The 12,403-nt window shown below is 44.6% G+C and overlaps 1 protein-coding gene across 1 annotated transcript in view; it reads left to right on the forward strand.

The window, feature by feature from the left end:
- Positions 1–280: 280 nt before the first annotated feature.
- The window catches only part of ETV5 (ETS variant transcription factor 5), a 59,331-nt gene continuing 47,208 nt past the window's right edge, over positions 281–12,403 (forward strand). Inside the window, exons 1-5 of the mRNA XM_019958448.2 lie at positions 281–444; positions 3,558–3,675; positions 3,797–3,884; positions 4,018–4,065; positions 4,160–4,210. Coding sequence (XP_019814007.1) covers positions 3,631–3,675; positions 3,797–3,884; positions 4,018–4,065; positions 4,160–4,210 — 232 coding nt within the window. The 5' untranslated portion in view covers positions 281–444; positions 3,558–3,630. The remainder of the gene's footprint in view (positions 445–3,557; positions 3,676–3,796; positions 3,885–4,017; positions 4,066–4,159; positions 4,211–12,403) is intronic.

The raw sequence follows: 12,403 nt of genomic DNA on the forward strand, positions 1-12,403 counted from the left end.
TATAAACAAGCCTGAGCTGATTGGTCAATGGTCCCCCACTGCATAAATTATGCAAAACAGACTCCTGAGGGGTAGGGAGGGACGCGCTGTTGACCAATGGGAACCGGAGTTGATGGGGCGGCTTGGCTGGATTTGCCCGCAGACAGGGTAAACAAGAAGCGATGGACAGCCGCTGGAGCGGCCTCGGGCCAATGGGAACGCGGCTGGGCTACAGCCGCGGGCCAATAGCAGAGGGCGGAGCGGCAGGCCGCTGGGGGCCGGGCCAGCGCTCCAGCCTGGTTGGCAGCTGCGGCGCAGAGTCCAGCCGCTGGTGCGCGGAGCGGTTCAGTGTCCCCGGAGCGGTTCGGCCCAGCCATTAGCCTAGGCTCCCAGGCCCGGTGCGCGCGTGCGTGAGCGCGCCTGCGCCCCGGGGCCGCTGCAAGGGGAGGAGAGCCGCCGCCTCAGGTGAGGGGGCGTCAAGTGGACAACCGGGGCTTCTGAGGGGGGTGTCCAGGAAGGGCCCAGCTGCCTAGAGTTCACTGGCTGATTCAGAATCCTCAAAGTCGGGGTGCACTTTTTAAATCGAGGTTGGGCCCCCCTCCCTCGCGGAGCTCACCTCCCCCCTCCCCTCCCGGGGCCCGGTCCGGTTCGGTTCCTGGGAGGCGTCGGACGGGGGCGGCTAACGGTTCCGGAGCGCGAGGAGAACGGGTTTCCGCACGTCGCGGGGGAGGCCGGCGGGAACGCGAGGTGCGGGGGCTCCCGGGTGGGGATGGAGGGGTGCGGAGTTGCGGTCTTTACAGTCTCTGGAGATCTGAGAACCTCGAGGGGACTTGGAGGCTCGCGAGAAGAGGCACTCCGCCGATCTTTGCAGTGGGGAGGATGAGGGAGAAAGCAGCTTAGGGGGAATGTTTGAGAGGTGATGCACCCCCACCCCAGTACCAGGAAGGGTTAAGTGACATAGGCATGTGCAGCGTGTGGCGTTAGGGGTCGGCCAGGAACTTATGCAGGCCTTGCAAGTTTCAGGTTGTGGAAAGCGGACACCCAATCCCCCCCATCCCACCCCCAGCAGACTGAGGGCGTCAGGTTGCCGGCGATTCTGGAGAAATCGGGGAACATAAGAACCGCGGCCTGGGGATGGTGGAAAAGAAAAAGATGGGTGCGGAGGGGGATGGAGAGACGATGGAGCTTCGAGCTGGATTAGGGATCTGACCGAATTTTCAGAGGGGAGGGGACCTCTAGGGGGGAGCCGAACTCCTGATTGAGGAGGGGTGCCAAAGAGAGATGTTTGGAAGGGTTTTGGGGGTGGGGGAAGGATTGGAGGCGGTTGGTAGCTCCCGGCGCCGCAGCTCGTTTTTATGAATGTGGGTGACTTTATGAATGAAGCGGGTTTCTTTCGTTGGCTCGCTGCTCCCTGCGGCTTTTTTTTTTTTTCCTTTTTTTTTTTTTTGTGAATGAAGCATTGAGCTTTCTTCCTAAAACGCTGGGGTGAGGGGCCTGCGTCGGAGGCAGGGCTTGCGTTGGGAGTGGGGGCGGGGGCTCATCTGAAGGAGTTTTCATGAATGGAGAAGGCTGGGAATTGGGTGGAAGTGTGTCTTGTTTTGTGAATGGGGCCCAGTGCGAGGGATCCAGTTACAGCCTTTACCTGATGTGGCGGCTGCGGCTCGCTCTCTCATTCATAAAACCGGGCTCGCTGCGCGCCGCGGGGGAGGGGCCTCGATCGCGCCGCTAAGCTGTGTTAAAGTTTTTCCTGGGGGTACCGGGAGGTGGGGGTTGGGGGGGGGCACAAAGGAAGTGGTCTAAACTCCTGGATGAATTCGAGCTTTCCCTTCAAGCTTAAAAAAATATGTATACTTTGAACGCGATTTTTCTAGCCCTTGAACTTTGAGAGCTGCTTTAAAGACCTTCGATACCTCTTCTTTTGGGTTTGCTTATAACAGCTTTTTTAATTTTTTAAAAACAATTTTTGCTCTTCATGGTGAAGTATTTTTGCGTCGTATTTCATTGTGAGTCTCTGAAAATATCTCCCCCTCCGATCTCCTACCCGTTGTCCACTTCTCCTATAGACGTTTATAGACTTTCTAAGGCCATGATTTATTTAAACTGACAAATTTTTGAAGGCTACAGAGAACTCGTTTTCTTGCCCTTCAACTCGCTGCTGATGCCCTCTATGATTTTGTTTACGGGTTGGTGACATTTGGGAAGAAAACTTTATGTTGAACTTTTTAGCGCTTGTTTGAAAGGCATTCAGGCAAGCTACCTGGAGTGTTTTTCTAGGAAGTTACGAAGTGTGTAGTTTTGCTTCTCTCCCTCTGACTTTGAAAATATTTTATTACTTGGACTAAGGTGTGGAGGGGAGGCTGGCTGTGAAGGGTTTCCTTGTATACTAACATACAAAAATTTGATATGCTTCACATAGTATGAAAAGCAAATTGGGTGCCATTGCCCACTGAGAAAAGGTTCCCTATTTAAAATTTGTATACTAGTTAAAAAGATTTATCCTTAATTATTTTGAATTGCTTAGAGCTGGGGTGAGTGAAATTAATATTTCTCCCATTTTATTGACCTAACTTCATTTTTATTTGAAGAATGGTACCTTCCTGACATTGTTACTTTATACCTCCCAAATTAGAAACAGTTCTCTCCTGTCCATTTGGATCCCCAGCCTCTCTTTCCAAAACCCAATACTTGACAGTGCTGAAACAGTTTAATTTTCTAAATCATGTAAGAAAAATTGATTTCACTATAATAAACAGATTTTTCTTTCCATGAAACTTTTACTTTTAATGATTTTTAAAGATCTGTGGTAGACATGCATTTAAAATATGTATAATGGAATTTAGTTAACTTTATGCATTAGTTTTCTTAGCTATTTTATTCTTTTAAAAGTTGGAAATGTTATAGCTTTCTTTGTGAGTTGCCATGGAGAGATCTGTGACATTACCAACACTATATCTGTTTGGACAAAAGATTTAAGTTTTAATTAAGAGTTGTATCTGAAGATAAGTATATCTCTGGATCCTTGTATTCTTGGAACTATATATAGTTCTTTACAACTGACCTACAAAATACTTTTAGAAGCACTATGTATGTCAGATTCTTAATTGCAAATAATTTGGTATGCTTAAACCCAGTTTCTTTACTTCCTGTCACTGTATTATCAAAAATTAAATTGTCTTAAAAAAAAAAAAAAAAAACCCTAACACTACAAACACCCTGGGGAATCTTTTTACAGAAAGAATCTTGAAATCATCTTTTTAGATGAAAATAAGGTCCTTTTTTTTTTTTTTTTGGTAGGAGACAGATGATAGTAAACCTATAATCTTAATAATTAAATAAAAAAGATTAAAAGAATGACTAGGTGAGTGGATTTGGCACTAAGTGTACCATGCATCTTTGATGCCCTTAATCAAGCCCAGGTTAGTCTATAAAGCTTACACCTTGAGTGGTGGTCTTTAAGTACCTCAGAGAAAGTGAATGATTTCCCACAGAAAAGAACATTGCTAAAAGAACAAGCAATATAAAATCATTTCATTTCTTTCCCCTCACCTGGGCTAAAATCTCCCAAATTCCTATTACAGGAGGACCCCTTCCCCCCAGAAATTGCTCAATGCTGAGAACTTCCAAAGTGATATTAGAGACGCTGGAAGCACCATGGATGGGTTTTATGATCAACAAGTCCCTTTTATGGTCCCAGGGGTAAGTTTATGTGGCTTTTGGTTTGTTTTGTCTTCCTTCTTCGAACGTGAGTCTTATGGCACAGCCCCCTTTGGACCCCTTTACTACACTTACGTCTTAACTGTCTATTGGCCTCTTTCAGAAATCTCGGTCAGAGGAGAGTAGAGGGCGGCCTGTGATTGACAGAAAGAGGAAGTTTTTGGACACAGATCTGGCTCATGATTCTGAAGGTAGTGCAGCTCTCCCCTCTGCTGTGGCTTGTTCATATGGCTCCCTGTGAAAACTGCAGCACACAGCCAGCTTCTTCCCTCTTCCCCCTAGGAGAATTCTCCTCATTCTGGTGTCTTCTGTTTTCAATTCCAGAGTTGTTTCAGGATCTCAGTCAACTTCAAGAGGCTTGGTTAGCTGAAGGCAAGTTTCTTGGCTGTTCTGTTTTCCACATAAAACATTTTACTGTGCTTTTTAATAAAACTTAAAGATCTAAAATAAAAAATCTCTTTTCTAGCACAAGTTCCTGATGACGAACAGTTTGTCCCAGATTTTCAGTCTGATAACTGTAAGTACCTTTCTGGTGGTGGCACATGTGTTCTGAGAGTGTTTGGTCCTTGATCATCCGTGTCTAGAATACTTTTCAGCTGTAGCCAGCCTCTTTGGACAGTGGTATGTGTTTGGTTTCTTTTAATAATTCAGAGTTAACCCCCTCCCCAAACTCTTGTTTCGTTCCTTACTGAAGTTATTTCTAAAGTGCTTTTATTTTATTGCGGGTAAGATTTACCAAACATGATTTTATCTTAAAATTTGTGCCTAAAGAATTTTGCAAAACTTCAAGCTCAAAAAATCCTAATTCTCAAGTTAACTAAAGTTATATATAAGTTACTGGACCAAGCATCCATTAATCAGACATTCTCTTCCAGTGGTTTTTTTCGGTTTTTATAAATTAGGTCCTTGATAGAAATCATGAGCCTGACATTTTTTTTTTTCTTTTAAAGGTGCAGAAAATAGTTAATGAAAGATTCCAGTTAATTGTGGCTTCACCCAACATGTTGTCAATTTCTTTTCTAGCTCAAAGTTGACCCAAAAATGGTCACAGAAGTGACCTGATTTACACTTATTTTTCATGTAGTTGTCAAGACTATCATTCAAAGAGTAAAAACCTTTACTTAAAATGGTCTTTAAGTGCTCATATCACTGAGATAACAAATGCTGTGGAAGCTCAGAAAACAGCTCTAGGGTACTGGCAAGGGCACAGTTAGCTTTGCACTGATCTTTGGGGGCTGTCCTCAACAGGTTTGGGAGCTTTTATGGTCCAGGCAGAGCTATCAAGGACAAAGCTGGCTGATGAAATTTGAGCAGCACAGGGCAGCTCTAGAGAGCATTAGTCACTGGCGAATGAGCAGGTTTAGAAGAGAGGCCTGGAGAAAATGCTGCCTCTTGAGAGTTGCATCATAGAAAAATTTGTGTCTTAGTCATAGTTTATAATAGCAAGCACCTGAGCCAGGCAAGGATTTGATTTCTCATTTTGCACCAACACATTTTTCCGAGCTTTGTTTTATCTTGTGTGTGTGTGTGTAAAAATGCCACTGGGAGAGAGGATATCTTTGGATCTAAGTAAAAGCTGTGTGTTCTAAATCAATACATGAAAGGCCAGAGGTACTAGCTAAACATTCTTTAATGATAGGCCTCATATTCATGGGGAGATGCTAGGAAATGTGAAAAGGGAACAAAGTGTAACTCACAGATGCAGGGTTACCTTAGCTTTGTCACAGCTTGGTGTGGATGTTTTCTATAGGAAAGTAAATGCATGTTAATTATTGCCCTCTGATTGCTTTCAAATGATTGGGAAACTTGCCGCTGAAAGGCTAAAGAAAGATAACCTAAAGTGTGTGAGTGTGTGTGTGTGTGTGTGTGCACGCTCGCGCATGTGTTTGCAAGATAAAAGACAGGATTGTAATCCTACTTTGTTCTGTGTTGACAGTTTGGCCCAGCCTTTCCAGTTCTTGCTCAGAGCAGCATAAACTGCAGTCTGTTTGGGAGGCTTTCTTGGCAGAGGTTCTTTGAAATGCTTTTATGACACTTTTGTTTGTTTCTCTATAACCCAAAAGAGTTAGAAGGGAGGTGAGATGACTGCATTCAGATAGATTTCATGTGCTGAAGCAGAGGTAGGTTCCTTAGAGAAAGATGTCAGCAGACAGGATATTTGGATAGATATTTATCTGCAGGAAGAGGCTTCAGTAAAGGAATCAATAAATGTGTTCTGGCTTCTTAGAAATAATTCCTGCTCGGCAAATAGAACGTGCTAAGTTCTTTAAAGTGCCATACCTAAAATGGAGCTGCTTTGGGAGATGTTTCTGCTTACCAAGTGTGATGTGTTTCTTTGTTTGCTTTTTGCTTTAACTTCTTAAGGTTGGGGTTTTCTGTCTTTAAGGATAAAGCAGATGTTTGAGTAGCCTCAGAGAGTCTTTGAGAATTCCCCCCCCCCCCACCCCCGACTCTTCTTTCTAGAGATGGAGCCGAAAGAAGGATAGATTCAGACAGAGGTTAGGCAGGAACACAGATGTGGGGAGGTGTATTCTTGAACTATGTCTCTTTGCTGTTATATGTGTGACTTTTCACTGCAGTTGAGACAGGCAGTATAGACTCACGGGAGCTGGCAGAGCCCAGGGCTGGGCAGACCCTTTCTCTGTGAGTACCTCTCACAGTCTATTGAGGATCAGCTTCCACTCCAGCCCCCTTCTGGAAGAGCCCTGACTGTTCCAGGGAAGTAGGAGAAGCTCATGCAAATTTAATAAAATCTTACGAACTGGTTTAAATCACTGGATCAATGAACTGGAAACCAAACTTGCACTTGCTGGGTAAAGCAAATCTCTCCCCTAGGGTGGCTGAAACATTTGTAACAAATACTCTTATGTGACCTGCCATGAGTAGTAGTCTACCTTTTTTGTTACTGTTGACTTGACTAGTTTTCCATGTTGAATGTGAGAGTTTTGGTATGTATGTGAGAGAAAAAGAAATACCAAGTAATGTGGGTAACTTATTTTAGAAGGTCAGGTTTGAAGATGATGGCTTACTTTTTTTGGTAAACGCTATCAGCTCAGCTTCTAAAGAGATTTTTCTATATTTTCCAGATTTTGGTTCCTACCCATAGGCATCCATTCATAAATTTTTTTTTAATAAATGAAACCACTGTTCTTAAGAGTTAAAAGAGAGGTGAGACATTTCTTAAGTCTTAAAGAAACGCCCAGCCTACTTCTAGTTGTATAGATTTCCCTTTACTTCACAAATACAGAAGTTAGTTAAGTATCCCCCCTAGAATCTCTTAAAGGTCATGTTCAAGGGAATAAAAAGTGCCACCTATAGACATAGGGGTTCTGCCTTTGCCACCCATTGTCCCTTGATCCTGATAAATAACCCTGAAGATCCCAGATTGTTTGAGCTACAAGTCCCTTTTAGAGATGGTCTTGCCTAACCCTTTCATTTTATTAAGGGGATAATATAAGGTCCAGACAGCTGGAGATACACTGGTGATTAGGGGCAAATGGGAGGGGCTAAGTAAAATGAGGGAGGAAAAGTATATAAAATCCTGTCCTTAAAGAAGCTGTCACAAAGCTGCAGAGCCAAGGGCACTGTCACACTCAGAGGCTCCCTCATGATTTCAGATGCCTGGAGCTGGCCTTCAGGAAAGCCTGGTTGAGGGTGGGCTGCCCAGTCTAATCCGTAGTTCTCTTCATTCTACAGTCCCAAGAAACTTGCTCAGTACCTTGGTGCTTTGAGTTTTTTGCATAGGGTTTGAAAGAAAGAGAAATGATAAAACAGAAAAATCAGAAAACTGACATGTTTTCCAAAAGACGTTTGTGTGTGTACACACTATGTATCCTGTGTTTTACAAATGTGTTTAGCTACGTGTGCAGTAACACACAGAGCTACCAAGCCACGGAATCTGGGCCAGTAAATAAGTGTGTACTACATTTTACAGAATTAGCTGCAAATCGAAACCGAGGATAATAATGGAAAATCAAAGTGCTTAGTGTTGGGTTATGGGTAGGAGTTGATAATTCAGTGTTCTGAACTGTTTGTTTGGACACCTTAATATTCAGTTTTCTGAACTGATTGTTTGGGCATCTTAGGGTATTAGTCTCTTTTCTCAATCTGGTTCTTTGGGACCCATGGACTGTAGCCCACCAGTCTCCTCTGTCCATAGGATTTCCCAGGCAAAAATATTGAAGTGGGTTGTCATTTCTTCCTCCAGCGAGTCTGCCTGACCCAGGGATTGAACCCGTGTCTCCTGCATCGCAGGTGGATTCTTTACCGCTGAGCCCTCAGGGAAACCTAGGGTATTACTAGGTTCTAGCATATATACATAGTGTTTTTAAATGCAGATTTAAGTTTTGAGTTTTTAAAATTTCACTCGTTTCAGTGTGATACTGTGACTGTTATACCTGTCAGCATTTTGAAGAACTAAAATATTTTACGTTGAGGAGAAGACACGGTAAAATCTTATTTTAAAACATGATCTCTAAACAAATATAGTTTAAAGAATGGTTTTAAAATCCAAATGGCCATGTTTCCCCTTGAAGTGTTCTTTTTAGATCTGTGCTTCAAAAAGAATGGACTGACTGGAGGAAGTAAGGGTAATTTCCTAAGACTGGCTAATTAACTGATAAAATCAACTTTTCATAAAGACATTTGCAATAGATGGCTGGGAAATAGGATTAACTGTTATGGCAGCCCTTGAACCTAAAGTATATTGATCTTAATCCCATTTCAATATGAGATTATTCATCTGGATTTTTTTTTTTTTAACTGCTCAGGAGGTTGATATGGTGGGGGGAGGGGTGACTTCCTTTGGGAGAGAGCAGTCATTTTGGCCCCAGACACACTGTAGCAAACTCTCCGTTTACTTGCTTTCTGTTCTTGGGCCATTTGTATATGAAAGGAGCATCCTAAAGTCTTTCTTAGCACAAGGTGAAAAAGACAACAGTAGGCACTTTAAAAATAAGAGGCTTGAGGGAGTTGAGGCTCTTACTTAATCCTTTGCCAGAGCCTATAGCTCTGAAGGTGGGAGAAACCAGAGCTAAAGCAGGAGCAGGAAAGCTAGAGGTTATTTGACTCCAAGTTTTAGAAACCTTTCAATGTCTTTGTTAGCTAGTCCACTCCCTACCTTACCACTGAGAAAGGGCTAAATGATTTGAAATCCTCTCCTTGATAGCCTCCAAAATCCCTGTAATGCAGGACTCCTAAGAACCAAAGCCCTAGCATTCCCATTTATTGAACAGAGCCATGTGTTTACACAAAATCTGTTTTCATCTAACTTTAATTCAGTTAGACTTATTAAAAACAACAGACTTTTTCTCTTCCTCTTCTATGTCTCTCTGCTCTCAGTCCTCTAATAAAACCCAGTAACCCTTCCAGTCTCCCATGTTTGGTGCAAAAGACTTGGGATAGAAAATTACACCTGTGTCTGCTGGGCAGATCACTTTTGTAGATTCCAGAGGTAACAAAATCCCAGCATCACGAAATTACAGTCTGTCCCCTGTTTTTCAGCATTCTTCTGCCTTAAGATTAAGATGTGGGTAGTCTGATAAAGCTGAGAATTTCTATTATCTGCCATTTCACCCACCTAGTATCACTGTTTTAACTTCAGTCCTAGAAAAAACATTACCACTGGTGGGGTGGGGTAGGGTCGGATGTGTAATCCTCTACCCAGAGACTGTTCCTCCACATGTTTCTGGGGTTTTAATTGTGATAAAGCTCATCTGGGCTCAGAGGCTGACAGCCCCCCCTTGGGCACATGGCTGCCCTTGAGGCAGCCTGGGCCCCATCTGTGCCCTGGCACATAGCGCTTCTCCACTTGCAGTCCAAGGAGCTCAGAGTCTTGTCATGTTGCAGCTCCCAGCTCTTGGACAAGCGCCAGGCATGCTGATGCCAGTACCGGATTAGGTTTCTTTTTTAAAAATCCATTTTGTGAACTCATCAAGCTCATTTAACAGAGGCTTTGGTCGTCAGTTTCTATCATTGTCCCATTCCTGTAAAAGACTCAGCTTAAAATAAAGGAGACACAAAGACACTAGGCCCCTAGTGTGTCTGAGTGGGTGCGCACACGAGTGTGTGAGTGTGTAACCAAAAGGTTAAGTCCACCTTTGAGTTTGGCAGGTAAATGACCGTGGACTAGCAACTCAGAAACTCAGATGTTACACTTGAGAAGAGTCCCTTCATAAAGGGGCCCTGCCTAGCAAAGAGGTACACCTGCCTAACAGGAGGAGGCATCTAGACGAAAGCTGCAGCTGAGGGTGAAGATTCCAGGGAGCAGGATAAGATCTAGCCAGGAGTTTCAGACTGTTCTGCAGAGTAGCCAAGGCACTGAATGGAGAGTCTGGTTAGTTATATTCAGAGAAATGCTTCCAGTGGTCAACCATCTGAGTTCACTGGCTTGTGGCAGTGGGGGCAGGCAGTGAGAAGCGGTCCACATAAGACATTTGAAAATAGTCCAATATGTTTTGAAAAAGAGGGAAAACCCACGTGCTAACATTTATCCCCTGGATCTGGTTTTCCTGAAGCAGCATATTCTTCCCTTGAAACGAAGTCTACACTAGACTGGCTTCATAACATCTTCCTTAGGGTGATTATTGAAGGTTTGAAAAGAGTAGAAACCCAACCAGTTTTTAGCCTTGTACTTTGTGTTGCCCTTGGAGTAGGTTTCACCCACAGACGATAGATCTTCTCTTCTCTTTTGATGTCTCATGAGCATTCAGGGGGAGTATTATAAACCTTTCAGGCCGGATGCAAAGCCAGGAAAAGGAACTGTGAAACTGTTCATAATAGATAGCTTGACCCCTCCCCCCTTTGCAGCCAGACTCCTGTAGTGTCTCCAGAGACCCACTCCCTTGGGGAGGTGGCTCCCAATACTGTTATAGGAATGGAAAAGCAAGGAGTCTGGAAAGGCTGGCTTCCAGAGAGAGCTGCCCTCTAATGCAAACCAGCTCACCCCTGGGGGCAGGAGAAATACCGCTAAAGTCTGTTTCAGCTGGTAGCTACAGTCAGTTTCTGAAGTGGGCAGCGCGAGATAGATTCCTTTTGCCAGAGGGCACTTGCCGACCTCACTTGGAGCTGACTTGCACACCCTTGCGGATTTCAGCCAGGGTCTCGGCCATCTGAGTCTTAGGGAGAGTGTGGAGCAGGCAGGCGCCTGCAGTGTCTGAATTTCTTACATAAACACTGCGCGCTGGGCGAGCAAGCGTCCCTGCGGCGACAGCTGGGCTCTGCTCCGTCTGCCCCAGCGAGCTGAGCTGCTGAGTTCCCCACCCCCCCTTGCCTGAATGGAGCATTCCAAATTGGTTGTGAATGGAGGGCGGGGCTCCCTTGCAGACTTTTTCAATGAATAACCAGACCCCATTGTGCAGCCTGTGGAAAAACAACCAACTCAAACAACACTGGGACTGTTAGAAATATGCTTGTGATTGGCAGTTTGGAGAACCTCCAAAATTAGTTTCCTTTGGCTTCCCTGCTGCTCCCTGTTCTCCAAGCCTGGGCTTAATAGGGTTTGAGTTTTCTTTTAAGTGCTGATTTTTAACCCTCCAACTTCCAGGCTGGTGGCCTGGGCTTAGGCGGAAGGGCTGCTGCCCACCCTCCGATCTGCCCCCACCCCTTTGTCTCTCATTTTAGACTGAAGCTGTCTAAAGGGAGTGATAATGGGAGAGGGTGGTTTAGCTTCCCTGGAGAGAGGTGTTGAGACTTGATCTGAGAATATTACCCTTTTATCTCTTGGTTCCCTTGGGGCTGAGGCTTTATCTCTCCACTGAAGATTCCTGCCTCCTCTTCTCCAGTCTTTATTCCAGTCCTGAAGAACTGGTGGGGTGTTTGCCTGCCACAGCACTCACATGTACCTTTTAACATGGGAGGACCCAGCTATAACTTCTCTACTCCTTGGCAGTCTCTCCCCCATTTAATTTCCCACTGTGGCCAGAAACATATCATTTTAAAGTGACCCTTCCCAGACTGCTCCTCAGGTATACTCTCCCACTGGGCACTCAAATGCCTTGCCTCGTCAAATGAACATCTCAGGAAGTGCTAGAATGAACCCAGCCTCTGATGAACCCCCAAATCAGAGTGGCCTCCTCACTCCAAAACTAGGCCAGCTTCTAGGGGTACACTTGCCTCAGTATTGCCCACCCTAAACATCTCCCAGGCTCTTGGCTAACAGCTCACAGACAACCCCCACCCCAAAAAGGACTGTGTGGGCTAGACCATGGCTGGGCTTGATAAGCATAAAGGACAGTCCATTAAAAACCAAAACAAAACTTGATAGTAATGATCCGGTGCCATTTTCTCAGGGTTTTCAACTGAGATCTCTTAGTTCCTGCTCTTCCTAACGAGGCTATTTGCATTTGTGTTTTGCTCTAAGGATTTTTTTTCTGCAATATTTCCCTTGCTATAAATTGGTTTTCCAAGGATGTCGTCCTTTCCCTATTAAAAAAAAGAACAGGCCTGGGCAGATTGTCCTTTTGTGAGAGTTTGAAACCTCTCAGGAGGTAACCCTAGATATCTGCTGTGTAAGAGGATGCTGATGTTTGTGCTGCTTCTCCAGAGGGGCTGAGGAGGACTTAGCTTACATAAACACTTTTCAGCTGAGTGCCTGGAAATGCTTTGTAATTGCCTGAAAGGGCACTTAATGAGGGTCTTTTATACTTTTCCCATAGAAAAGGTAGAATAGAAGGAGAGGGGGGATGTCTCCTCCACTCAGCTGCCTACTGTA

The sequence above is a fragment of the Bos indicus genome, chromosome 1, assembly GCF_029378745.1.
Source record: "Bos indicus isolate NIAB-ARS_2022 breed Sahiwal x Tharparkar chromosome 1, NIAB-ARS_B.indTharparkar_mat_pri_1.0, whole genome shotgun sequence".
NCBI classification, from domain to species: domain Eukaryota; kingdom Metazoa; phylum Chordata; class Mammalia; order Artiodactyla; family Bovidae; genus Bos; species Bos indicus.